Raw genomic sequence first — 26,903 nt, forward strand, 5'->3', positions numbered from 1 at the left:
GCGCCTGGCGCAAGGCCTGCTGGGGCCGGAAGTGGGGCGCACGCTACTGGCCTGCAGTTATGGCGGCGGCGTGGACCCGCAAGCGGTGAGTTGAGGCTCCGATCAGGCCTCCCGGCGGGCGCTTGCATCCAGAGAGGCTTCTCTTGCACCTCTCTGTGTTCCTGGGGCGGCCGGGCTGGGGCACATCGGGCTGGCGGGGAGTCATGACTCCAACGGCATGGCCCGCAGGCGCCTGGCGGAGCTGACGGTGGACGAGTTCCTGGCCTCGGGCTTTGATTCCGAGTCCGACTCGGAGCCCGAAGGAGCCCCAGAGGCGGAGACGCGGGCGGCGCGCGGAGCGACCCGGAGCCCGGATGGGCCAGGTGGAAGTCCCTTGGCCAGGTGAGTGGAGCGTCTTCTACGGGCCGTGTGTAAGCAGAACCCACTTAACCGTCCTGGCCCGCCCCACCGGAAGGGTGCTGACCACTCCTGGGGCCTCAGGACTGAGGCCTAGGGACCTCTGATCTCTCCCCCAGACCTTTCGACTTGTTTATTCTTCCGTCCGGTATTTACGGAGTGACTGCTCTGTGCCAAGTCATCCCGGTGTTGGGAAACGCTGGAGAATAGTATTCATTTTTGGTCCAGGAGAGCTTACTCGGCCTTGGATAAACTACAGCGTGTAGGGCGGTGGAAGAAATAAGTGCTGCAGACAGGAAGGAAAAGCAGAAGGAGCTGGAGGAATAGGGAGCATAGGTGGGAGCTTCTGCGGCAGCGTTAGGTGGAGTGGATAAGGCCGTTTTATGAAACCTGAGGGAGTAAATTGCAGCAGTAGGGGAAGAATGTCTGGGTGTTTTAGGCATTAGGAACAGCAAAGGTCCTGAGTTGGGAGTGAGCCTTACGCAGAGTTCAGCATGGCTGTGGCAGGAATGCGAGGAGAGTAGTAGGAGGTGAAGCTGGAGAGGTGGTGATGGGGCTGGATCTCGTAGACCGTTTATATGGCGTCTCAGTACAGTTAGAAATTATCCTAGGGTCTTGAGTAGTGAAGTAACGTCGCGTGACATGTAACAGGATGGGTCCCTCCGGTTGCTGTGCTGAGAGCAGGTTGTAAGGGGCTGGAGTGAACAAGTGAATTGAGAGACGATGCTGGTTTGAGAGGAGTCGTGAGACTTTTGGAAGTATTGATGATGAGATCTCGTGGCAGAGTGCGCGCTGGGTGTGAGAGACAGAGAGGGTTTACCTTTCACGTGAGTACCTGGAAAGGGGGAGTTAGCGACAGCTGAGGTAGAGCAGCGTGTGGGCAGAGTAAGTTCGGGGGAAGCTGCAAGTTCAGCGTTGTTTTGAAACACGCCTTGGGTTTGAAACACGTGTGCAGAGGCTGCCGGACGTGTGAGTCCGGAGTTTGGGGGGGAGAGAGATCTGCTGAAAACTTGCTCTCTGGAAAGCTCCCTGCCTTGGTTGTTAGCAGCTGCTGTGGAGGGAGCAGACGAAGCCTCATAGGTTCTCTGAGGAGGACAGGAAGGCTGAGCCCCCCTCCCCCCTTGGCCTTGGCTGTACCAGCTGGTCAGACTTGATGACCCCACCTTCTCAGCCGGCGTAAGGGCCGTGCGTCTGAGCACAAGGACCAGCTCTCTCGACTGAAGGACAAAGACCCTGAGTTCTACGAGTTCCTGCAGGAGAATGACCAGAGCCTGCTGAACTTTAGTGATTCGGACAGCTCTGAGGGCGAGGAGGAGCAGCTCCACTCCCTGCCCGACGCACTGGAGGTGAGAGCCTGTGCACAGCTGGGTGGGGGCGGGGGCGTGTTTGTGGCCTCTGCATCTGGTCCAGTGGGGCCCTCTGTGTCTGGTGCAGGAGGCGAGCGAGGAGGAAGATGAGGAGGACGGGGCCCCCAGAGGGCCTATGGGGAGGAGGAGGGGCTCTGCCTCTGTGACGCTCGCCACGGTTGAGAGATGGACGCAGGCGGCGAAGGTGAGAAGTGGCCTGGGCTGGGCCGCTGACCCCGCCCCAGCTCCCGTCCCCCTGCTTTCTTTCACTTACCTGGGGCAGTGCAGGTGGGAGGAGCCCCCTCTGATCCCGTTCAGCACGAGAGAGAATCTCGCAGTTTTCCCGGCATGCTAGGAGGGCTCAGGACTGCATTCTCTCCTTCATTCAGAGACTAGGGCCTCTGCCTTCTCCTTTCCTCTCTTTTTCTCCAGGGCTCTCTGAAGTCCACTGTGGGCAGGACATAGTCTCTGTGCCTTTGCTCGCTGGTGGAGCCAGGGCCCTTCTGAGGGCCTTGCAGTGGTTTCTGCGGGGAAAAGAAAGGCCGGAAAGGGAGGACTCCAGATACCACTTGGAGCTAGCCATTGTTTAGATTCAGGCTCCTCCGCCCCTCCCTCATGGCCCTTCCAGGAGGATGCTGGACTCTTTCTGTTCCTTGCACATGGCTCCGTAACGCTGCTCCCGCCTCTGCTCTTGGTCTGAGGATGTGGCCGAGGATGCCTTCCTCTCATAGAGCAGATTCCTGGAGCCCCAGCTAGCTGACTGCTCCTCCAACATTCTGGGTCCTTCTGCCCTTTTAGCAGCACCTCACTCCAAAGCTATTCCACGAAGTTGTGCAGGCGTTTCGAGCAGCCGTGGCCACCGCCCAAGGAGAACAGGAAGGCACTGAGACCAGCAAGTTCCAGGTCACGGACAGTGCTGGTGAGCTGGGGTGAGGGGACCAGGGATACAGTCTCTGTGTTCCATTTTCTGTCCTGAGAGTGGCATCTCTGGTTCCCTCGTTGCAGTGTTCAACGCTCTGGTCACTTTCTGCATCAGAGATCTCTTTGGCTGTCTCCAGGAGCTGCTGTTTAGAAAAGCCCCGAAGGACAGTAGCAGGTAAGAGGGAGGAGGATGGCATGGGGCGGCATGGTCGGGCCCTGCACTGGGGAAGGCAGGGGCTCTGGGACCTAGGGGCCCCTTCTAGGCCTAGCTGGCACAGAGGGATGTGGAGGACAGAGCCAGGCTCTTTGTGGGGCTCTTGGGAGAGGCTGGACACTCAGGGCCCTATGGGGGTAGCCCTGTCCTTCCTCCTTCCTGCCCAGAATTCCTCAAGGGCCACAGAGTGTGTGTTGGGCTTTGCTCCCCTGGCTTTCCTGGTCAGGATTCTCTCTTTTCTCTTTGGACAAGTCAAGTCTTGTCCGCTCTCCTTGCTCTTTGGCTGGTGCGAGTGTGTGTGTCTAGGCAGGGGCCCCATCCATGCTGGCTCGAGGACCTTGACTTCCGTGTGAGAGGTCAGTTGAGCGAAGGCCCTGGAAGGTTTCCAGAGGGGGCGGAGCAGCAGCCCGCATTTGGCAGCTTGCGGGCTCCACTGGGGCTCCCAGGAGCTTGCGGCCACGTGACCCGGAGGCAGGAAAAGCTTGGAGGGTCACACTCACCCCGACACTGCTCAGAGGGAGAAGGAAGCTCCAGGGAGAGGTCCGCCGGGACCACCTGGCGGGGGAGGAGGAAGAGGCCGGGACTCGGGGCTGGGAGTACCTGGGCCTGGGGGCATGGTCAGGGCTGGACTGATGCGGCCGCGTAGGGGTGGCTGCCTGAGGGGGCAGGGCAGCTGGCTGCTGGCGAGAGTGGAGGGCCACAGGCAGTGAGTGAGTGGGCAGCAAAGAGGCAGCGCTCAGTGGTGCTGGCGTTGGCTGGGTGCGGGCTTCCGTGGGGGCCGCTGCAGTGGGGAGAGCGGTCACCATGGAGGACAGTGGGCTTGGCAGGAAGCGGCAGCGCCGCCTGGGTCGTGGCTCCAGGTGCCCAGCAGCCGGCCTCAGCCCATGGGGAGGCTAACAGGGGCCCCTGTCCTTGGTTCTTTTGCACACGTTAGCAGAGTTAACAGACAGTTAACGTGCTGAGTCCTGCAAGTGTTGAGAGGCGATGCCTTTGAGAAACCTCCTAGGCACCAGTCACTGCTGCTGAAATTAAGGTGTAAATGACTTGGTCTCTGTAAAGCGTATGTGGCCCGGGGAGTTCCCCGGTGGTCCAGTGGTTAGGATTCGGTGCTTTCACTGCCGTGGCCCGGATTCAATCCCTGGTCGGGGAACTGAGATCCCGTAAGCCGCAAGGCTAACAACGACGACAAAAACTGTACGTGGCCCAAAGGAAGACAGCTTGTTGTGCTGGTTGGCGATGCCTGGGTCAGACCTGGGACTGCGGAGTGTGGGTGCCTGAGAGGTGTGGGGAGCTGGAGGCCAGGGGTCTGTCTGGGGACTCTGGGGGAAGTGGCTGGCCCTGGGCTCAGACAGGAAGGATGGTCAGCCCTCTGGCCGGGTGGGGTGGCCTGTGGGGGGCTTGGGGCTTGGTGGTACCCCTCGTTAGGTGTAGCTGCGGGCCATCCTTGAGAGAGTCCTGGTGTGTCTCTCGCGTCTATCCAGCTGGAAAGGTCCCTGAACTCATGGGAAAGATGGGGGGCGGGGTGTCTCACCACAGGGCCCATGTGCCCTTGCGTCCTGGACACTGTGTGTGTCCTGGATGCGACGTGGCTTGGGGCACACCCCTGCCTCCTGGTGGCCTCCTGGTGCCCTCCTTGTGGCCTCGTGTCTGAGCTGGAGGGCGCGGTCTCCCTGCAGGGTGCGGCAGCCATCCAGCAGCCCGCTGTGGGGGAAGCTCCGGCTAGACATCAAGGCTTACCTGAGCTCCGTCACACAGGTGCAGTCCTGGGGGGCGGGGCCTGCCGGGTCACATGGGGGCCTGGCCGCATCCACCGGTCCAATCCTTCCTCGTATCCCGGGCCTCGCTGACCTCTCCTGCTTCCCCAGCTGGTGGCCTGTGTGGCAGAGACGACAGTAGCGGCGGCCGTCCTCCAGCACGTCAGCAGCTCCGTGCCCTACTACCTGACCTTCCCCAAGCAGTGCCGCATGCTGCTCAAGGTGTGTTGACCTCAGGGCAGCCCAGCTGCCGGCTGGAGTGCAGGGGGCATCTGTGCCACCCCATGGGGTTCTGTTTTTGGGGCACACTCGAGGCAGCACAGCCCAGTCACGCGAGGACGGGCTCCCCTGGGGGGCGGGGGGCAGCTTTCTGGCACCCACGTGCATACATGCGCTGGACAGCAGAGGGCAGTTTTCACCATACGGCCTTCAGGAGGGGTGACGTGCTTTGGTTTCGCTCCTCCCCGATGGAGCCCTAACTCGGGGAGTTCCCCGGGGGGGGTGCTGTGGGAAGGACTGTCTCTGGCCGGGCTCGGGGTGGGGGGTGGGGGGCCCGGGGCAGGCGGTGACAACTCGCCTCCACAGAGGATGGTGGTCCTGTGGGGCACGGGTGAGGAGACGCTGCGTGTGCTGGCCTTCCTGGTGCTCGTCAAGGTCTGCCGGCACAAGAAGGACGTCTTCCTGAGCCCCGTCCTCAAGGTAGCGGTGCCCCCGGCTCTTCCGTTAGAGTCCGGGTTGAAAGTCTTGACCTGAGGGCTGGGCAGGCTGCCTTTGTGGTCGGTGTTTCTCGCGGGTGCTGTGACCCTGGGCAGACCCAGGTCCTCGTCATGGCTTTCTCCAAGAGAAGTGGGGGACGGGATGGCATGGGGACAGGAGCCGTTGGTCCCCCTGGGGCTCCACATGGAGTGGCCTGCGCAGCTCTCCCCTCAGTGGACGAGGACATCAGATGTGGAGAAGGACGGGGACCCTGCTGCCTGGCTCTAAGCCTGGGGTGGCCTGCCCTGCACAGAACCCTCTAGAAGCGCCCTGCATCAGCCTGGCGGGCAGCTGGGGCTTCTCTGCCTCCTTCCCTTCTGGTCCGTCCACGGCCCTTGCCCTTTCGCACGGTCATTCATGCTGCAGCTCCCTCCTTCCTGGGTGTCTAGGCCTCCCCGTAAGACCCTTCCCCTCGGCACTGCAGACTCTGCCCGGGGCCGGTGGGCTGAGCAGCAGTGGGGCCTCGAGAAGCAGGGCCGTGCGGCGGGGGGGTCTGCGGCACACGTGGCTGGGCCGTGGTTCCTGCTGAGGCGAGCTCTGAGGGAAAGGCCCGGGTGTCTGCAGGGGGCTTGGAGCTGGGTGGTGGGGGCATGCGGCCCTGGGAGCTCAGAGGTGGCTCTGACTAAGGTGTTTCCGGCAGCAAATGTACATTACGTACGTGAGGAACTGCAGGTTCACCTCCCCCAGCACCCTGCCCCTCGTCAACTTCATGCAGCGGACTCTGACAGAGCTGCTGGCCCTGGATGCGGGCGTCGCCTATCAGCACGGATTCCTCTACATCCGCCAGCTCGCCATCCACCTGCGCAATGCCATGACCACGCGCAAGAAAGTGGGTGGGGGCGGGGCCCGACCCACTGCGGGGGTGGGGGCCTGGCCTCCTGCGAGAGGCAGCTCAGCCACTTGGCGGCAGGCGCCAGGGCCCTTGCTGGCGGGGGCTGTGGCATAGGTGCAGGGGACCCCTTCACCTGGGCGGGGCTGACCGGGGGGACTGCACTCTGCCCAGGAGACGCGCCAGTCCGTGTACAGCTGGCAGTTCGTCCACTGCCTCCACCTGTGGGGCCGCGCCCTCAGCACCATCTGCCCCAGTGAAGCTCTGCAGCCGTTGATCTACCCCCTGTCCCAGGTTGTCATCGGTTGCATCAAGTGAGTCGCGGCTGGGGGGTTGCCCTGAGGGCCGAAGGAGGTGGGGCCAGGGCTACACAGGGAAAAGGTTACAGGAGGCTGTCCTGGAGGTCAGGGTAGGGTCAGGGTTGTTCACAGAGGGTCTGGCCAGTGCCCCTGGCAGCTGGGGCCTCCAGGTGTGGTGTCTGTGACTTGGCAGCACCTGAGGAAGGTCTGGGCTGAGGCTGTCCGTGGCCTTGTCCCCGGTATCCCAGAATCATCGTCAGCTGGGCCTCTTGGTTGCCTGTGACCTGGTACCTTAGTCCAGGATGCCGCACACACGTGCATTCTGGGGACGCGGGGTAGAGGGGACTGTGTGCAGTTTGAAGGCATTTGGGGTTATCTGCCTGGACGTCTTGGACAGAGCAGGTTTGGAGTGACGAGGCACGGCTGGGGTTGGTTTGCCTATGAATATCGTGCTGGTCTGTGGGGGCAGAGACGGGCGGAGCCACATGTGGCCAGCAGAGGGCATCCTTGTTCTCCTGAAAGGAGAAGAAAGAACAGTTTTGCTGTCTCACGTGTTAAAATGAAATTGAGTTGCTAGCCAGGTGGGGTGGGGTGCCCGCCCCTGTAACTGAGCAAGGAGGCAGGTCCTTAGAACTGCGACTTCGGTGGGGGCCTTCTGTCCTGCTTTTATCTGTCTGAGGCTGGTGTGGCTGCTGACCCTGCCGGGGAGGAGCCCCTCCTGAGGTTGGAGCCCAGTGGGTGGGGAGAGTTCAGAGGCAGCGGGGCCAGGCAGGTGAGGCTGGTTTGGGGGTGTCTGAGTCTGGGGTCTCTGCTCACTCCCGCCTTCCCACATCCCCAGGCTGGTCCCCACGGCCCGCTTCTACCCGCTGCGCATGCACTGCGTGCGCACCTTGACACTGCTCTCGGAGAGCACAGGCACCTTCATCCCGGTGCTGCCCTTCATCCTTGAGGTGAGCAGGTGCTCGAGGTGGGGCGGAGGGTGCGGGAGGGAAGACGCCTCCTGCCGCATGTGGCCCGACTACTCCTCAACTCGGTGCAGCTCTCCTGAGTGCTGGCTCTTTGCCCATAGCACACGGGTTGTGAGGGTAACTGTGTGCGGTGCCTGCCCGATAGGCAAGAGTGGCGCCGCAGGTGAGTACAGCTGCTCTGCTGGGCTGGCCCGAGGGCGCTGGTTTTAAGGCACAGACTTGGGTCGATCTGGGTGTTTCCCCAAGATTAGAGTGAGCGGCGGAGCTGGGCTGAAAGCCCCGTCTGATTCCAAAGCTGTGTTCCCTTTGCTGCCTCTGTGCGTGTGTATCCGTGTGTATACGTGTGCGCGTAGCTTAGGTAGGGAGAGGCTTCAGTCCAAAGGCTAGAGGTCCACTAGGGCCGGGACCAGGCTGTGGGGATGCGATCGTGGGTGAGGAAATTGCAGTGATGGTGACCCTGTGCAGGAGGGACCCTTCTTTGTCTCCAGACACTGGTTCTCATGTTTTTCTGGCCCGGTTTCAGGAGGGGGACAGCAGCAGTGTGTAAGGGTGTGGCCTGGTCCTGCCCCATTGACCAGGGCCCTGCTCTAGGGCAGAGGGACTCCCTTGGGGACCAGAGATCTGGAGCTGTGCGGCGAGGGGCTGGTGTCTGTGAGGCCGTGGGGCTGGCACTGTGTCTGGCCCCTTGTCCTTGGTCTCAAGATGGGTGTCCAGAGACCCAGGGTACTGGGGTGGGCAGGCTAGGCTGACGGGTCCTTGGGGCAGATTTTCCAGCAGGTCGACTTCAACAGGAGGCCGGGGCGCATGAGCTCCAGGCCCATCAACTTTGCTGTGATCCTGAAGCTGTCCAAGGTCAACCTGCAGGAGAAGGCGTACCGGGTGAGCCCAGCCTCCAAAGGGGTCCGGGAACGCCCTGGGCGGGGTCACGGCAGGATGTCACGGGGCACCGAGGTCAGTGTGCGGGGTGACTGGAGGTAGACGAGTGTGGATGGGAGAAGGCCCGCTGCCCTCCAGGCTTGAACCTTGTGGGCCTCCCGGGGCTGGGTAGCCTGGTGAGCCTGAGCCCAAGTGTGGCTCCGAGGTCTGAGCTCCCCTCTGCCCTGACGCTGTCCGCTCCCTCGCTGCCTCAGGATGGCCTGGTGGAGCAGCTGTACGACCTCAGCCTGGAGTACCTGCACGGTCAGGCCCACAGCATTGCATTCCCCGAGCTGGCGCTGCCCGCTGTCTTGCAGGTGTGTGCCCGCTGCCCCCCCGCCCGAGTCCCTCCGTGGGCCCAACCCCTCAGCAGACCAGACCGCCTCCTGACGGGCTGGCGCCCCTCGCGTGGGGCCAGAGCAGGGCAGCCCTGTCACAGCCGCACAGGGCCAGTGGCAGGGCCTGGTCAGCTTGGGGTCTCTGTGCTGGCATCACCTGGCAGCTGGGTCCCCGGGGCCGTGGTGTTGGGGTACATGCCTGGGAGCCTGAGGAGGGCGCTGGCCCGGGTGCGTCAGGAGGACCCCAGGACCTGTCAGCCCCGCTCTAGCGTGCTACAGCCCAGGGCCTGGACCAGCCGTGAGGGCTCCTGGGGGTGTTGGGGCTCAGCAGGCTGCACCGGCCCCCGGCTCTGGGTCGGGCTGGTCTCACTGCATGCTTTCCCAGGTGCTCCTGGGCCGGGTGAGGAGGTAGGAGACGTTAGGGGGTCACAGGAAGCCCTGGCCGCCCACCTCAGCTTTTCTTCAGGTGACATTCGGGGTGGGATGGGGGGGGTCTTTCCTCTCAGAAGCCCCTTGGAGATCCGTTTACTTTCGGCCTAGGTTTCTCATTTCAGGGAGGCCTGTGCCCGTCTGGCCCTGGTAGTGAGTGGGGCAGGGTTGCTCAGACATAGGTGTGTGTGCGGCGTCCTCTCTCTGAGTCTTGGCGATCGTGGTCTAGAAGAGGGTCAACAAACGTTTTTGGTAAAAAGTCAGATGGTAGATATTTCAGGTTTTGCGGTCACGGGGTTTCTCAGTCCGCTCAACTTGCCCGCAGAAGTGCAAAGAAATTCACAGAAATGCAGGAACGAATGAGCGTGCCGTGTGGCAGCACTCTATTTAGCGGGCAGCAGGCGGGGTGTGGCCTGGAGGGTGGGTCCGTCCTGCCCTGCCCACCCCTCTGCCTGGCCCACGGCGTTGGTGGTCATCCTCCCGTCAGCCCTTCGACCCCCACAGGTCCCTAAGGGCTGGGCCATAGAGTCACCCACCCCCCCGCCCCCCACACACTTGCACTGGGGCTCCCCCCAACCTCAGGTGTGTCCCCCAGGGCTCTGAGACACACGAACCCATGACCCGCCCCCGCCTGCCTGTGGTCACCGCTTGCAGGGTGCAGAGTAGCCTTGTGCCTGGGGCTAGGCTGAGCCCCCCTTCTTCTGCAGCTGAAATCCTTCCTCCGGGAGTGCAAGGTGGCCAACTACTGCCGTCAGGTGCGCCAGCTGCTCGAGAAGGTGCAGGAGAACGCAGAACACATCCGCGGGCTCCGCCAGAGGGTCTCCTTCGGCGTGTCCGACCGGCGTGCAGTGGTCAGCTGGGGGCTGGTGCCGGGGCCCGGGGGCCACTGGTCAGTGTGTGGCTGAGGTCTGGGGCTTTGCCCGGGGTGGGACATGACCCTGGATCTCCCTGCACAGGATGCCTGGGAGAAGCGAACCCGGGAGGAGGGGACCCCGCTCACGAAGTACTACAGCCAGTGGCGGAAGCTGAGGGACCGTGAGATCCAGCTGGAGATCAGTGGCAAAGAGCGGGTATGGTGGTGGTGGGTTGTTGGGGATGTGGGCACGGCTGGGAGGATGTCAGCAGGGGTCGGTGGGTGCTGCCCCCAGCCACCCTAGCTGCACCGTGTGCTGGCGCTGCCGATGCTCTGATGAGGCGGATGGCGGGCAGAACCGGGGAGAGTCTGGGGGCTTCTCCCATGACCCTCAGGTGGAGAGGCCCCAGGGCTGTGCTGGGGCAGAGGCTGCTACCCCTCAGGCCTGACGGGCTGGGGCTTTTGGAGGAGTGAGTGCTGGGCTGACCTTGTCACCTAGGCCAGCCTGTGGACACCAGAAGGGCCAGCAGGGAGGTACAGGAAGAGCTCTAGCTCTGTCTTTGGGTCTGGGCCTGATCGGTGGGTACGTGACGTTGCGACCTGAGGGGACAGCTTCGTGCCAAGCGGCATGACTGTCTGCATCCCTGTCCTGGTGTCAGTATGGGCAGGCCATCTGTTCTGGGAGCGATGGCTGAAAATTAGGGAAGGAGCATGGTTGGAGCCTGCAGCTTTGATGTCACTTAGCGGCCTCCTCACTGGCCTGGTAGGGCGGCTGTCCAGGGAGCCTACCCAGTGATGCCGACCAAGTGTCCCAAAAGTGGCCAAGCGGGGTCCTTGCATGGGGGTGGGGGCTGGAGGCTAGAGGAGGGCCTCACGGGGTAGGAGGGTGCAGGACTGGGTCTGGAATGTGAGTCGGGCTTGGGCTTGGGCTGTGGTTTGGGCTGTGGCCAGTGGGCAGGCAGCCCTGAGAGCCCACCCTCACCTGCAGCTCTGGGTCCCTGTCCTTCCAGCTGGAAGATTTGAACTTCCCAGAGGTAAAGCGCCGCAAGGTGGCGGACAGGAAGAGTGAGGACAGAGCGGAATTCAAGGACCTCTTTGATCTGGACGTCGCTGAGGACGCCGAGGACGCCGACGCCAACGCCGCCCCCGACTTCCCAGAGAGAGGTGGGGCCCCCAGGCCTTGTGTCACCCCCTCCCACCACCACCTTTCAGGGCAGTTCTGGGTCCTCTCCCACTTGAACAGAGGAGACCTAAGGGAAAGTGGGGTCCAGGGCTGTGCCCCGGCCCCCGTCCTGCCTTAGCTGCCCCTCTGTGCGTTTGCTGGTGGGTCCACCCCCATGGGCTCTTGTGCTTGGTCCCCAGGGACGCCTGGGTCCCCAAGAGCTTGGCAGAGGGTGGAGGAAGTCAGCGGCTCAGAGGGTAAGTGGTTCCTGAGAGCGTGGGGTGCCGTGGTTTTTGAGCCCATCTGTCTGGGGACCGAGACTGTCATGGGGGATCCGGTGGGTGGGCAGGGCCATCGGCTCTAAGCTGGGCCCACGCCCTCCCCCCATCCCCCACACACTGGGCCAGCTGCTCCATCCCCGCTGGCTCTGGCCCCCAGCAACAGCAGCAGCGATAAATTAATTAGTGCTGTGATTAATTAGTGATGAGTAACCTCCCCGGCTGGCTTCTTCCTGATAAAGCAGAATTTATGTAGCTGTGCGCTCTCCCTGCAGATGGAAACCCAGACACAGAGGCGGGGCCGGACCCCCAGGAGCCGTGGCGGCTGGCCCAGGGGCCGGAGGATGAGCTGCAGGATCTAGAGCTCTCCGAGGACGAGGACGACTGAGGGCTGCCCGCCTGGAGCCTTGTGGGGGGCTGCTGCATGGCGTTCCCAACCTCACTAGGCAGTCAGGTGTGCTGCTTCCCGGCTGCGGCTGAGCCGAGGCCCTGGGGTCTGTGCCCACGCAGGGCGTAGATGGTGGATAGGGCTTTATTTTTACAACATAAGAGACCAGAAAGGACCAAGTGCTGTTCCAAGTCTTGGAGTGGCGGCCATAAACCACCGTGGGGCTGGCCTCCTGCCGCAGCTTATGGCGGCGGGTGAGATGCACCTGCCCCGTGAAGGTGCCGACCTGGAGTGGGGCTCTGCCCGGCGTTGGCACGCGGTCATGCCGTGCGCACGGCCAACGCTGCAGGGCCTGGGGTGCGCCTGCGCCTTCTCCATCTCTGCTTCGTCCGCAGCCACCCAGCGGGCAGCACCCCCGCCCCGTGCCTGGGTTCAGTCCCCACGCGGTCTGCACCAGGCCCTGCAGGCACCCGCAGAGTCTTTGGAAACTCATTCTTTTCCTCTTAAATCATGTGTTTTCGTTTTAAAAATTGTGTTTTTGCATCCAAAACCGAAAGGAGGATAAGCTGTGGGGTTGGGGGCCTTTGCCGGGGAGCAGCCGGCAGTGAAGGACGGGGGGGTCTGACACCAGCTCAGCACAGAGGCTGGGAGGGGTCCGTGGGCCCTGGGAGCAGAGCCATGGTTCCGTTCTCCTGCTTGGGTGAGGCCCGGCTGGCAGGGGGCTGCGCGCCCCCATAGGGCGAGGGGGCCGGTGCTGGGGACAGGGGCTGCTCCGCCGAGCTGAGCTCCCTCTCGGGAGCCCGCAGTGTTGGTGGCTGCAGTGGCAGAGCCACGGGGAAGCTGGCCATGTAGGAGACTCGGCCCAGGCGCTTGGCCACCTGTGGAGAGACGGGCCTGGATGGGGCCTGCGGGGCTGCCACCGTACAGCCACACGCAGAGCCTCGGTGCTGCCCCTCCGTTGTCTGGAGACCACTGCCCCCAGCAGGCGCTCACCTGGGCCCGGATCTTGAGAGCAGGCCCCAGCTTCAGCCCCATGGTGGTCAGGAGATGTTCCTCCGTCAGCAGGGGCAGGGTCTCCCCGTCAATCCCCTGTTCTCTGAAGACCTGGGGGTGGGGGCACAGTGTCAGGGCATGAGTGCCAGGGCCGTGCGTCCTGGGGTGGCCTCAAAGCTCTCCAGAGGAAGCGGAGCCAAGAGGAGCGGCTGGCGCAGTTGCAGGAAGAAGCGTCAGATGAAAGTCTCCTGTGTGTTAGGCACGTATCCCACCTTGGAGGCGGAAGCACTGACAGCACGCACTGACTGGGGGCACTGGTGCATACCCCACCCCCGCAGTCTTTGAGGAGAAACTTGGGGTGGGAAGCAGCACTGGGTAGCGGGGGTGCTCAGACCATCCTGGGCGGGTCCCCTCACCGGTGCATATTCTCCGCAGCCGGACAGGCCGCCCACAAAGCTGCAGACGTCGTCCACTGTCCACTTGCTGACATCCTCGGGCGCTGTGGCCCCCTCCCCATCCATGAAGAGGCCCCCCGTGGCGCCTGGGTTGGGGGTAGAGTGTTACTAGGACTCTGGCCAGCTCTTTCCTATGCTCCCACCCCTGTCTGCTGACCTTTGCTCGCCCTAATTGTTCAGAGATGTTGGACTGATGAGGGAAAGGGATCTTTCTCCCGGTGGACGCCCTCCCTGAGACCCTGGGTGGGGGATGGGGGACGGTCTCCTTCCACCCCATGGAGGGATCTAAAGGCATGGCGGGGGTGCCCACCTGTGTGGAAGTAGGGGCTGACCGTGTAAGGCAAGCCCAGGGGCAGTGGAGGGGGCAGCATGGACCCTGAGGCAAGCCCCTTCCCCTCAGAGCTGGCCCCTCCAGTTGGGCCCTGGCCCCCAGCAGCCACCATCTCGGGGTCCTCTCCGTCTGAGTCCTTGGGGGGCTCATCTTCAGAACCGTCTTGTGCCCAGAGCCCAGCCCCTGTGGTCTCCTTGGGCTCACTGGGCCGGGCTGAGGCAGGGCTGGGGCCCCCCTTCCGAGGAGCTCGGCGGGCAGGCTCCTGGGGCGGGGTGGGGGGCCCGGGGCCCGGGGGGCCCTGGGGAGGCAGGGCCAGCAGGGGCGCAGAGCTGTGTCTCAGCACCAGCATAGCCCCGCGCCGCTGCAGCTCCTCGGCACCGTCGGGTGGGCGCAGGGCGGCCTCGGGTGCCAGCAGCTGCGGCCGGTGCGCGCTCTCCAGCTCCTTCTGGCGCAGCAGCTCTGCTGACATCTCCAGCCTGGCCGTGGAGACAGACCGCAGAGTATCAGCCAGCTCGGCAGTGACACTTCCCGCCCCGCCGCCCCACCCCCCGGTGAAGCACCTACCGGGCCAGGTTCTGCTTCCGCAGGAGCTCCTGCTGCCGGGCGAGCATCTCCGCCTGGGCAGGGGGCAGGAAGCCGTAGCCTGGTGGGAAGGGGACAGACCACGAGGCCGGGTGGCCGAGTGGTCCAGGGCCACCCAAGCCCGCCCTGGTCTGTCCTTGGCTTCCATAGGGGGAGGGGCGGGCTCGCCGGGAGCACTGATGGACACGCGGTCTGTGACAGACGAACCCGGCTGGCCCCGCACCAACAGCCCCACCCCACCCCCAACCTCCGGGGCACAGAATCGCGCACCAGCCTACTCCTCACCTGGGGTCTGGTACAGTGCCGAGGGCACCCCCAAAAAGGGGGGCCTGAGGTGGGGGCCCAGGGCGATGTGGGGGGCATTCTGGGGCGACAGCAAGGGGGGCGGCTGCGACAACTCCCTGTGGACAGCAGGGTGGTGAGCCGCGCGAGCCGCAGCCTCGGGCCCCCTCCCCGCGCGCCCCCTTCTTCCCGGAACTGCCGCCCCCCGCCCCCGCGGCCCCCCGCTGCGGCCGCCTCTGCTAATTGCCGGCCCTGCGGGCGGTCGATGTGCGCCCGCCGCGGCTCGGGTCGCCTCCGCCCCCGCTGGCGGCGCCAATTAATCTCGGCGGCGGCGCGGAGGCGCTGGCCCGGCGGGCGGCGGCGACTGTGGCGGTAATTACCGCGCTGGGGCCCCCGCCCCCGCCGCCCCTGCCCCTAGCCGACCCTGCGCGGACGCGGCGCAATTAGCCGCGGTCCGGGAGGCGGCGGCTGCAGCCAGAAACTCGCGGGCGCGGGCGCGAGGGCGGCCTCCCGGCGGGAGGGGCGGGGAGCCTCCGAAGTCCTTCCGCCCCAGCCCCCTCCTGGGGTATTCCGGCCCCTACAAGCCCCGGAGGCCTCGCCTGTGCTGCCAGCGGCTCCGGTGTCTGAATCGGTACTGCTGGGGGGCTCTCCCCGCCCCCAGCTCTCCTCCGACTTTGGGGTTCCCAGACCTTGCACTGCCCCCCCTCCTCTGCCTCAAGCCCCCTCACCTACCTGTTGGGGGAGCAAAGCCCTCAGCTGTCTCAGGGGCACCTGGATTCAGCGGGCCCCACAGCTGCTCCGTGGAAACACACCCCACCCAGAGAGATGGTCACCCCCACACATTCTACCCCAGAAGTGTTCTGGGCCTCTGCCCGGCTGCCACCAACCGAGGCCCGAGCACAGTGCCCGGTTCACTCAGGACCCTGCGGCTGTACAGCGGCGAAGGGGAAGTGCGGGCTGTGGACCTCACATGCAGAAACCAGGTGATAGGTCTGCCAACCGCAGCTCTGTAGCCCCGAAACAAGCACAGGGAATGTACGGGTCTCTCTGAAATGCAGGCACCCCGATACCTCTCTGAGAAGGACGGGGCGCCAGCTGGGGCGGTGACGTCTTGGTGCTGAGCCAGGCCCTGCTTCCGACGCTGGCCTGCTGTGGATGAGGGCAGGTGGACTTCCAGGCCGCTGGGGCTCCTCGCGGCTGCCACCTCCTGCCGGACCCTCAGGAGATCTGAGGAGGGGGCAGCAGCAGCAGTGACCCAGAGGCCAGCCCCCACCAGGCCCTCATGTCCCCCACACCCTGTAGTACACTGGCCAAGGACACGCAGACCCGGAGCACATTCTCCCACCGACCCTGCTGGTTCGTCACCGGGACAGAAAGACGAGCAGAAGGCCATGGGGCAGGGCCGACACCAGACATCCCAGCGCAAGGCCCGCTGGTGGCACCCACCGGTCTTGGGAGGGGGGCCAAGTGGGCATTTGTAAGGGATATGGGGATGTCCGAAACAAGAAAGTGGTTGGGATGGAGAGAGGGAAAGGTCTCACGCAGGGGAGTCTGGTGGTGCAGGAACCAGAGTTGAGACTGCCGAGAGCAAGGCTGCAGAGCCCGTGAGGGGAGGGGTCGTGCAAAGGCCCCAGAGTGAGGGCAGTGGGACCTGTCCAGGAGTTGGGGCGGGTCTCCAACCCCCTCCTAGGTAACACCCGGGCCCACTGTGCGGTCTACGCACTCTGCTCCCCACCCCTGGCCCTCTGTCCTGTTCAGGGCCGGACCTCACAGTCCCCCCCCGTAGCCCCCCCACTGTGCAGGCTCCGCCGCCACCGCCTGTTTATAAATTAATTACCCGAAAAGCGGAGGTGGGTCCTGCCCGGGGCCGGGTGCCAGGCCGCAGAGCCCAGCCGGCGCGGCCGCCCGCATCGATCCCGATCCCGGCAGGGCCCCGCGCCCCCGCCCGCCCGCGGCCTGGGTTATTTACCGTCGGCTCTGGGCGGGGGCGGGGGCGGCGGGCGGGGGCCTGATTGACAGCCCGACTCCGCGCCGCTCCCCGCGGCCATCGCCCCTCCCCGCGCAGGCCGGCGGAGCCGGCCCCAGGCAGGGCAGGGAAAGCAATTAAAAAGGAAGATTTTTAAATTATTAACATTTGGTGAATTATTCAGGCTCTCGGTGCCTGACTGCCCTGGGGGACAGTGCCTGTGTAAGGAGAGGAAATCCGGCCCGTTTTCCCAGCACCCTCTCACCCAGTTCCAGCCAGAAAAGGCAAGCCCCCGGCCCCAGCCCCCGGACTGGGGTCTGCAAAGCCCGGGTGCAGCTGGACGGGGTGCTGGACTGTGCCCTCGCGGTGGCAGGGGGGCTTCCAAGCGTCCCATCTGGGAGCCGGGTGGGATGGGCATGGCGCCTCTGTCCGGAGCGCCTTCTGAGCACTGGTGAAGGCCGGGCGGCCAAACCTGAACCGTCGCCCATCCTGCTTCTGGACGGACGTCCACAGTGGACTTTCAGGGGCTGACTGCTGCCCCGCTCTTGGCCTCCCCGAGGAGGGGCCTGGCACTCGCCAGACGGAGCCGTCCAGACCAGGGGCCACGGGGCCCTGCGTGCGCTGGGCCTGGGGAAACCCCCGCCTCCCACTCTCGCGTGGGCTCCCGAGACTTAGCTTCCTCATCTGTGAAGTGACAGTGGCCATTCGAGGCCCAGCTGGGAGAGTCTGTGGGAGACCTGTTGTGGGGGGACTCCCCCAGATCCACCCAAACAAGCGCTGCTTGGGCAGGGGGAGGAGGAGGTGGGCCTCATTGCCCACCTACAAGGGTTTTCGAGGTTTGAGGGGCCGAAAGACCTGCATGCAATCCCAGCCTTGGTGTCAGCAGCCAGAGACCCCAGGGCCTCTTTGCAGGGTGAGCAGAGACCTCTCGGGACAGGGAGAGTCCGGTGCACGTGGTGGGCTGTCATGCTGGGGAGGGGCTACATACCGTGGCCGGGGAGGCCCAGGTGGTAGAGACGCTGAGGGTCCTCAAAGGTGCCGGCCTCACTCAGGGCGGACACCAGCCGGCGGTAATGGTCCTCGGGGGCCATGCCGGGCCCTAGTTCCGGAAGCAATGGACCCTCTGTGTTGGGCAAGCACAGGAGAGGGGGTCTTCCCCTTCAGATACAGCCGAGGGGGAGAGGCAAGGGGCTCCCCTCTTAGAAACTGCTGCTGTGCTGACCCTGCCCTGCAGAGGGTCCGGGCTGTCCCCCTTCCTCTCCAGTGCCTGTGCCTCCACCCCCCGGGGGTCGGGCTCACACCTTGAGGGGACTTGCTTCGGGCTTTCTTCTCCGAAGGGCAGTCACCGCTGATGTGGGGGGAGCGACCCAGCCTCTTGCCCAACAGGTCACCTGGGAGAGGGCAGAGTGAACCCCGCCCTGCCTCTCAGGGCTCGTAGGGGCCAGGGCGGGAACAGCTCAGGCCCACCCCAATACCGGCCTCAGTCCCGGCCCAGCTCCAGCTCAGCCTGGAACCACACCCCTCATTCCTCAGGGGTGCCTGTGGGTCCTGGCCAGGTTAAAGCCGTGCCCAGCCTGGGGTCCCTCATGTGGGGCTGGGACAGGGCGAGGGCCTGGGACGGTCCAGACCCTGGGCTCTGGACTGTGTGTGCATAGATACGATGGGAGATCCACAGCTACGGCCTCAGGTAGCAACTCGGGACCCCACAGGTGCCATGCTGCCCGCACCAGCCAGACTAGTCTCCTCTGCAGGGTAAGGAGCCTTCCTCAGCATCCTGATTTGACTGGAAACCAACCTCTCCTCCTAGGGTACGGGTGAGGACCGGCAGTGCAGCGTCCCGTGCCAGGGCACCCAAAGCTCTTCCTAGAGGCCACAGACCCCGGCACACCTGCCACACCCATTCTTCCTGGGCCCCTGCCCCCAGGCCACATCCCTCACTGCCCCCAGAAAGCCCGAGCCACCACCCTGGCCTGGCCTGTCACACACATGCCCACCTGCCCGGCTGGGCTAAGCCCCCAAGGGCACCCCAAGCAGCCTCACCCACTGCGTACAGCCGCTCACGTGGCCCAAGCCCCGCCCCAGCCCCACCCCCATCCTGAAGTCCTCTCTCAGGTCCCACATCCAAGCCATACTCATCCATCCCAGCCCCTGCACCCAGACGCCAGGCTCCCTCCCGAGCCCAAGGCCTGGGAGGTTTCTGTGGAACAGCTCAGCAATTGGCTCGGTCTCCTGGACCCACCACAGTTACCTACCCTAACCCACCACAGTGCTGGCCTCCCGTCCAGACCCCGTGCTCCTGGCCCCCTCTCCATCCTCACGGGGCTCTGGGTGGGTGAGGGGCCCGCCTTCTCCTTATTCCTTTAATCTGTCATTTTTATCAGGTGGGGAAGTGCGTGCAGATCAATCTGCACTTTACAGCTGACAGAATGGTGCTAATAACTTATTGATCTCGGCTACCTCCTGCCACTGGCCGGGGCCCAGGGGCCTAGCCCCAGGCCTTGCACCGGGAGGGACGAGGGACCGCCCAGACGAAGGGTCCTACCTCAGTGACCTAGCAGGATGGGTGGGGGGGTGCTCAACCTGCACAAGGCCCCTCGGGAAGCCAAAGGGTCTCCGGCCAGCAGGGCTGCAGCGTCCAGCTGTGCCAGACGGGAAGGTGGGTCTGGGCTGGGTCCACACCTGCTGCCCGAACCCCACCCTGTACGCACGCCTCCTGGACCCAGGGAACGACCCAGGGCTCTCACCTCCCTGCGATCTGTTTCCCATTTTCCATGCTGGGGGTGGGGCTCCTCTCTGCCTGGGAGAGGTGCTGGGGAGCACCTGACTGTGGGGGGGACCCACAGTGAGAACCAGGCCCATGGCCGCAGGGGGCTCCTGCCGTGGGGGTCTGGGGCTCACCAGACCCTCATGAGGCCACATCTACTCACAGGCACACCCGCGGCAGCCAGAAGCAGACACACACACGGTCGCCAGAGGCCTGCAGGGCCGCCCCAAGCCCTCTCCTCCCGACCCTTCCCGCCCGGGTAAGAACAGGACTGACACGTGCTGCTGGGGCTGAGGAGGTGAGGGCGGGCGAAGGCCTCCACCCAGGGGCCGGCCGCAGGACGTGGGAGCCGCTGAGAAGTGGAGTCCCGAGAGGAGGGCAGGGCTCGGGCGAAACCTGGACACACGTGGTGCCTCATGCAGACCACGTGGGACCCCCGAAGTGCTCATATGCGGGCCTTGCACCTGAGCACAAAGAGTGAGGGCACCCTGACACACGCGTGTCACACGGGCGTGAGTGGATACCCAGGCCTCTGGCCGGGTCCGGGGCGCACACGCGCACTCAGGCCACGCACCATGGGGAGGACTCCACGTGTGCAGGCAGCAGGGGGCCTGGCGGCTCAGAATATCTCAACCGCTGTGGGGCTCCGGAGGCTCCCCCGATTGATGGGGCAGTTCGATTTTATCAGCCGCCTGCTCCGCCCCCAACACGGCTCCAGAAGCAGCACTCCCCCAGAGGCCTACCTAGGCACAGGCACACCTGGAGGCCCTGATGGGGGTACTCAGGTGTCCCAGGACGGTGGACCATCCCCTGCCCAGCCTTCCTGAGAGCTGCAGCCACTGCTGGGAACTTCGCGGGTTTGCCCTGGTCCATAGGGCAGCAAGGGACCCCTGCCACCTCCTCTCAGCACCCCCCCACACCTTCAGCCACAGCTCAGCCATGCCGCACAGTCTCTGCAGTGGTGCCTCGTGGTCCCCAAGTTGTCCCTCCCTCTGAGCTCCTGCTGTCACCAAGAGCCGCCCCTCCTCAGGGACAGAGCTCCTGGGCCAGCACACTCCTGCCACCCCTGCAGAGGTCCAGGCCCCAGTCCCCCTTCTCTCAGGGCGTGGCCCCCTTCCCTCTCGGGGCCCCTCGCTCTGTGGGGTCGGTGGGTACTCCGTGCGTGCGGAGCGTGGCCCTGCCCATCCGGGAGCCACTCCCAGGTGTGCACCTCGGAGCCTCCGTGAGGCCTGCACTCCCTGACTGTCCTGCCTTCCGCTGCCCCTGGGGCCTCCGCCTTCTGTCTGCACGGCTGGCCGGGATTAACACAATTACCATCACACAGAGCCCCGGGGGACAGCCGGCCTCGCCCCCTCCCGCCGCCTCCGCTGGCCTCCCTGGCTGGCCTCCCTGGCTGCCCGCCAAGGCTGCTGGGGGCGGTGGCGGCACCCAGAGCCGACGGGCAGAGACGCAGGGAGGGCCGTGGGGCGGCCGTGCTCTCGCTGAGCTGCCTTGGCTCCGGCAGCCCCGTCCTCATCCCCCGCCACCCCCCCACCCCCGGCACTGCCCTGGCCCCTCACCTGCGGCTCCCAGGCCGACCTCCACGCTGCCTCTCTGGAATTCACAGCGGCTCTGATGCTCGGGCATAACGAGGTGGCGGCTGCGACGCAGGCTGGATATGAGGGTGGGGAGGTCGCTGTCCTGGCTGCAGCGAAGCAGATGGGGAAGGTGAGACCCGGTGGGGCTCCTGACTGAGCTCGCGTGTGAGCGCTGTGAGCATCTCCATTCCCTGGTGGGTGTGGGCTCTCACCCTGACCCACGCAGGCGCCACCTGGGCCCACCAGCTCCTGCCGAGTGTCGGCTGGACGTGGAGGCCTTGCCCTCAGACCCCACTGCTGCTCCCAGGGAGGGTCTGTCTGGAGTGCAGGGCTGGCCCTGTCCTGCAGTGCTCTCTCCAGAGAGACCGGCCACGGTGTCCCTGCCTCCTGCCTCGGGGGGCCTGCTCCTGGGGTGTAGGCTGCCAGAGGGGCCCAGCACTCATTCCTGTGCACGTGCTAAACTTGCAGTCACCCATGGACTCTCGATTTCTTCAAATAAGGAAACCGAGGTTGAGAGCAAAGTCTGCAGCCAATGAGGTGTGCGCATGTCCAGGGACACACAGGGGCGCACGCACACTCACCAAGGCCTGCAGACACACACAGACAGACGCGCACCGCGGTCCCCGGTGTGCCCGTGCTCAGGACACTCTGTTCTCTCCAGGGTTCCCCGCCAAGAACCCTGGGATGAACACAAATTTAACTTTGTTCCCTCATTTCTCTTACTGTCAAATCAGCTCAATGCCTGTATCACAGAACCCCAGAGAAAAGAGGGAGGGAATGGTCCCCCAACCCGTTTGCTCTTGGGGCTCTGAGAGCATCTCCTTTAGCACAGGGAAGGGCCACTCGCCACCTTGCAGATGCAGCCAGGAGTGGCAGGAAGTTGGGATACGACAGAAGAGGAGCAGGGACGGACCCCAGCCCGCCCTGTGACACCCCAGCGCTCCCTCCCCAGCACCCTCGCTCCCCAGCCCACCCTGTGACTCGCCAGCGCTCCCTCCCCAGCACCCTCGCTCCCCAGCCCACCTGTAACGGAGCAGCCTCCTGTCTGGGCCACTGCAAGGGGGGCCTCCACTGAGTGACCTGGGAACCAACCCTAAACCTCATTAAATAGCCCCCAGCACCCCTCCCCCCAGCCTGGGTGGCTGGAGCGCGCTAATCCAGAGCTGGCCCCTAAGCAGATCAGTTTCAGCTCCGAAGCCTCCAGGGCTGGGCTCTAGAGCCTCTGGGAGACCCTGATGCAGGCTCTCTCCCACCCCCAACCCCCTTTCCCTGGAGGCGAGAAGGCCCCCCGCCGTGCAAACAAGAGGGCAGGTGGGGTGGGAATAAGTACTTTATGGGATTAATTGGCAGCAATCCTCACCCCCTCTATCATCCTCATCAATGCGGGGGCGGGGCGGGGTGGGGGGGTGGAAGAGAGAAGTGCTGTCCTCAGCACCAGGGAGGGGCGGCGGGTGCCTAGTGGCGAGGCTGCTGCTGCCACGGAGCTCTCCCTTGAGGGGACCCCCTTCTGGTGTCCCTAGGACTCCTGCAGGAGGGGGACCAACTCCCCAGAGACTGAGGAGTAGGGTCAGGCCCCAGCAGTTTGCTCCCCATGAATCCTCAGTCGAGAGCCCCACGCAGGGACTGGGTCTGCCCCCCTCACCACCACCGTGGCCAACAGTGCTTTCACTCGTTGGTCATTCAGGCACGGGAGGTGCTGCAGCCCCAGGGAGGTGAAGCCTAGTGGGAAACAGGCCACAGTCCACCCACCAAACCCCTGCTCCCTGCCTTGGGGGTCTGCCCCATGGGCCCCAGGAAACCTGTGTGGTCACTCCGTCGTTCACTTTACATAAAGCCTGGTGTCATTCACGCCAGGCTTTATATAAAGAACCGTGAACAAATTTTGTACACGCCAGCCTGAACACGTGTGAACCCTCAGATCCCGTCTCCCCGTGAGGGGCCCTCGGGTTCCTCCAGCGCCTGCTGTGCTGTCCAGCCCTTGTCCACCTCCGGGCCAGCTCAGGGGCTTCGGGAGGGCAGGGGCCACATCTCCTGCCTGCTGCCCAGGATGCAGGGGGCCTAATGGGGAGCTCCAACCAGGCAGGTGGTTCACTGCAGTCACGCAGACAGAGGGACGGGGACGAATGGACCGACGGATGGAACCGATGGACAGACAGACAGATGAAGATCGATGGATGAAGTCAGATGACCAGACAGACGGAGGTGGACAGACAGACATGGACAGGCGCTACTGGACCGACAGAAAGGATGGCAACAGCAGACAAACAGATGGACAGAGCCTGAAGTACAGACAGCAGACTAGAGACAGAAAGACACATGGACAGGGCCAAAAGGAGCCAGGAAGAGACAAAGACAGAGCCGGGGTGGGGGCAGTGTGAGGCTGCTGGGCCGTGTGCTTGCCGGCCCTCCCTGGCCAGACACCGGGGTGTGCAGTGGGGGACTGGCGGGGGGGCCGATGGGCTGTAAGTCCTCTTAGCTGAGCCCCTCAGTCTCCCCTCTGGCAAAGTCCAGAAAATCAGCCCTGCTGCTCTGAGCGCCTGTGCCAGGCCGAAGGAGCACCCTCACACTGGGGCCTGGCCTCTTGCTAGGGGCTCCCTGCGTCTGGACACCTGGGCCCTCTCCCACATCCCATGGCCAGGTGGGGTGAGCAGGGGGCTACAGGCAGCGGAGGAGCAGCCTGGGATTTCCCTACAGGCTTCGCTGACAAACGTATCATGTAGCTTCCCAAGTAAAAGGCTCATAAAACGTCGTCAATGTTCATGACGGTTCATAAAAATGATCAGTTGAGTGGGCAACTTCAAAATGAGGTGGAGATAAGTTTAAAGATGTTTTCATTGTAATTTGGCTCCAGGACCCAGACATTCTCAGAAATGTAAATAATAACACATCCGGGACTTCCCTGGTGGCACAGTGGTTAAGAATCCGCCTGCCAACGCAGGAGACACGGGTTCGAGCCCTGGTCTGGGAAGATTCCACATGCCGCGGAGCAACTGAGCCCATGCACCACAACTACTGAGCCTGCGCTCTAGAGCCCGCGAGCCACAACTACTGAAGCCCGCGTGCCTAGAGCCCGTGCTCTGCAACAAGAAGCCACCGCAATGAGAAACCCATGCACCGCAACAAAGAGTAGTCCCCGCTCGCCACAACTAGAGAAAGCCTGCGCGCAGCAACGAAGAGCCAACGCAAAAATAAATAAATAAATAAATAAACAATAACACATCTGGCACAAAGCCAGGCAGCAAGTGGGGCCACTCAGTGCTGGACGCCCACTGCCTGCTCGGTTGGGCCCTTCCTGGGCCTTCCCTGGAAGCGCTGGGCCAAGACTTGACCCCACTGAGCAGACATCACAGGCACCACAGCCTGGGCTCTGCCCACAGACTGTCCACCCCTGCCCTTCTGAAACGGGGGACTTGGGTCTCCCCAACACGCCCCAGCCTCCTCATCAGGTTCCCTCATTTTTATCTCCTTACTACATCTTGGATTGGCAGCCCCCTCAGCCTCTCTGCTTCCACCATGCCTGGATCACCATGGACTGGAGCAAACCCCCAACCTGCTGGGCGGGGCCTCCAGCAGGACCTTGTCAAAACATACACTGGTTACTCCCCTGCTCAAGAACTTTCAGTGGCTCCCCACTGCCTGAAGGACAATGCCAACAGTCCCAGCATCTAAGGCCCTTTAGCATCCAGTTGAGCCAGGCCTACCAGCTTCCCCTCCTCCCTTCTCACATCCCCTTCCCTCCCTCCTCCATGTCTTTGCAGACATCCCCTTTCCCTAGTGAACTCCTATGCATCCTTCAAGACCCCACTCACACATCACCATTCTCACATCCCAGTGGTTCTCTGGGAGGGTGGGAGGGGCTGGTCATGGCCTTAGCTCTGGGCAGATGGGTTTCAATGTGCGAGGGGGAGCGCACTTTGGCTTCAGGATTGGGCAGTCCAGCACCCACGGCCGTGCTGCTGTCACAGCCTAGGCACAAGTCAACGGACAGACGACGGACTAAGGAGAGGAGGAGGGGAGGGAAGCTGGAGAGACTTAGAAGCAGACCCAGGGGACGTGGAGCAAGAAGGCTCTGTCCTGCGCATGCACAGCATGTGGGGGCAGCCTGGCCCCAGCCTGGCCCTACCTGCAGGACGTCTCTCGGAAGGAGATGTTCACATCCCAGTGGGTGTGGACTCTGCAAAGAGAGAAGCAGAGGGTCAGTGTGGCCTCCAGGACTCGGCACGGGGACAGCAGGACGTGTGTGTGTGTGTGTGTGTGTGTGTGTGTGTGTGTGTGTGTGTGTGTGTGTGTGTGTGGCACACCCTGTGTCTGCCCTGGAGCGCCAGCCTCAAGGGAACTGGGCTGGCTCAGAGCACCCTCAACAGGCCGGCGGCTGCCGCCAGGACAGGCTCACGGGGCAGAAGCCAGCTCCTGGCCTCACCAGACGGAGGAATCGGGAAGGGCAGAATTGAGAGCCCGAGTCTCTGCTTCTTGTTGCAGTGGAACCAGAGCAGCCCCCACGCTGTGCTGGGGGTGGGGCTGTGGCTTCCTCTGCACGTGTCACTTGTGTGACTGAACCCAACTTCCTAGTTGCTAGAGCTGCTCCGGGCAGGGAATGAGCCCCATGGCCACTGTCGGCTCCAGTGGTGGCCCCTGGGTCCCGGCTGCTGCCAACCTGCCTCCTGAAAGCGACCATCACACAGCGGAGGCAGGCGAGGGCAAGAAAGGAAGCAGCTCTGCCCTGTGCCCACGCTCTCATCCCAGCAGCACCCCTGAAAAGGCCCTCGGGCTGATGGAGGGCAGTGGGAGGCCCACGTGGTGCTTCACCTTAGCACGGGTAGGAGTGGGGGCGGCAGGGGGTGTGTGTCTCGGGTGGCCCGGACGGTTAGGGTTAGGGTAGGAGAAACTGGAACATGTTAAAAGACCAAGCAAGGGGCTTCCCTGGTGGCGCGGTGGTTGAGAGTCCACCTGCCGATGCAGGGAACACGGGTTCGTGCCCCCGTCTGGGGGGATCCCACATGCCGCGGAGCGGCTGGGCCCGTGAGCCATGGCCGCTGAGCCTGCGCGTCCGGAGCCTGTGCTCCGCAGCGGGAGAGGCCACGACAGTGAGAGGCCCGTGTACCTCAAAAAAAAAAAAACAGACCAAGCAGGAAGAGAAAGGGCCTAAAATTCTGGGGATGCACAAGACACGCCGGACAGACAGATGATGGACCTACAGATGGATGGAAGGATGGAAAAAGGGGTGAGTGGACAGAGGGAGGGGCCTCTGTCAGGAGGGGAGAAGGTGGGAGGTCAGGAAGGGTAGCCTCAAGCCTGGGAGGGACAGTAGGAGCCGGGGGGAGTGGCCCCTCTGGTGAGAGCGAGCGTGGGGCCCGCCCAGCTCCCCTTTCCCCGCCTGGCTGCCCCTCTGGTGAGAGCGAGCGTGGGGCCCGCCCAGCTCCCCTTTCCCCGCCTGGCTGCGGTGCCGCCAGACCCTCCTCCTAGAGACGCCTTCCTTCCTCACACCCAGTGGCTCCGGGCCTCCCGGCCAACTACACTCCGTGGCCTGCTCTGGCCGTGACCGCTGGTGATGCCCGCTCCCCGGCGATGCCACCGAGTCCTGGCCCGACACTCGGCCCCCAGGCGGGGGCAAGGTGGGCTCGCAGCCATCCTGTGGCATGTCCCCGGGGGTCCAGGTTCTGTTTCAGCCGTGGCAGCTATCAGCGTCCACGGAGACACAGCAAGCTAAACTGGGGCCCTATCCCCAGGGCAAAGGCCCCCCACCTGAAGCCTGATGTGGCCTTCCGCTGCCTGGAGACCCCAGTTCTGCCACCTGCCAGAGCCCGCGTGCCCTCCCACCCTGGCCCTTGAAGCACCTTCTTTTCATGATACGGACATGCGGGTCGTCCTCCTGCTTCAAGCCCAGCCGCTGCCCACAGGCCGGGCCACTCCTGTCACTGTCACTACTGGCTGAGAAGCTGGGGGTCAGCTCCTTCTTCAGGACACGGGCAGGGGGCAAGGCAACTGTCCTCTTGTCTGCCAGCCGCCCCCGGTTCTGGACAGGGAGTGGGGAGAGGAAGGTTAGGACAAACCGGGTCGCTCAGCTTCCTGGGTGCCTACAGCAGAGGGGCCTCCAGCCTCCAGGACCG

The 26,903-nt window shown here is 64.0% G+C and overlaps 2 protein-coding genes across 5 annotated transcripts in view; one reads left to right on the forward strand and one right to left on the reverse strand.

The window, feature by feature from the left end:
- Positions 1-12,376, forward strand: NOC2L (NOC2 like nucleolar associated transcriptional repressor). Of its 4 annotated transcripts, none has more exons than XM_060141801.1 (19): positions 1-85; positions 229-381; positions 1,568-1,742; positions 1,831-1,947; positions 2,541-2,661; positions 2,748-2,838; positions 4,554-4,632; positions 4,743-4,853; positions 5,217-5,330; positions 6,028-6,216; positions 6,391-6,530; positions 7,354-7,465; positions 8,249-8,362; positions 8,614-8,715; positions 9,873-10,016; positions 10,122-10,235; positions 11,029-11,182; positions 11,381-11,437; positions 11,734-12,376. In XM_060141801.1, exons 1-19 carry the CDS (start codon positions 60-62, stop codon positions 11,844-11,846), a joined length of 2,226 nt encoding a protein of 741 aa, XP_059997784.1. In that variant the 5' UTR covers positions 1-59; the 3' UTR covers positions 11,847-12,376. The 4 variants fall into 4 exon arrangements, with proteins under 4 accessions (XP_059997784.1, XP_059997785.1, XP_059997786.1 ...); XM_060141802.1 differs by having other exon boundaries at positions 2,544-2,661; XM_060141803.1 differs by lacking the exon at positions 11,381-11,437.
- Positions 12,345-26,903, reverse strand: part of SAMD11 (sterile alpha motif domain containing 11) — a 19,812-nt gene continuing 5,253 nt past the window's right edge. The window contains exons 3-14 of the mRNA XM_060141800.1: positions 26,631-26,809; positions 24,920-24,970; positions 20,779-20,903; positions 17,757-17,846; positions 17,444-17,578; positions 15,560-15,716; positions 14,493-14,608; positions 14,190-14,268; positions 13,605-14,101; positions 13,256-13,380; positions 12,840-12,950; positions 12,345-12,724 (exon numbers count right to left, since the gene is read on the reverse strand). Of these exons, the coding sequence (XP_059997783.1) occupies positions 12,479-12,724; positions 12,840-12,950; positions 13,256-13,380; positions 13,605-14,101; positions 14,190-14,268; positions 14,493-14,608; positions 15,560-15,716; positions 17,444-17,578; positions 17,757-17,846; positions 20,779-20,903; positions 24,920-24,970; positions 26,631-26,809 (1,911 nt within the window). The 3' untranslated portion in view covers positions 12,345-12,478. The remainder of the gene's footprint in view (positions 12,725-12,839; positions 12,951-13,255; positions 13,381-13,604; positions 14,102-14,189; positions 14,269-14,492; positions 14,609-15,559; positions 15,717-17,443; positions 17,579-17,756; positions 17,847-20,778; positions 20,904-24,919; positions 24,971-26,630; positions 26,810-26,903) is intronic.

This window comes from Lagenorhynchus albirostris, chromosome 2 (assembly GCF_949774975.1).
Source record: "Lagenorhynchus albirostris chromosome 2, mLagAlb1.1, whole genome shotgun sequence".
Taxonomy (NCBI): Eukaryota; Metazoa; Chordata; class Mammalia; order Artiodactyla; family Delphinidae; genus Lagenorhynchus; species Lagenorhynchus albirostris.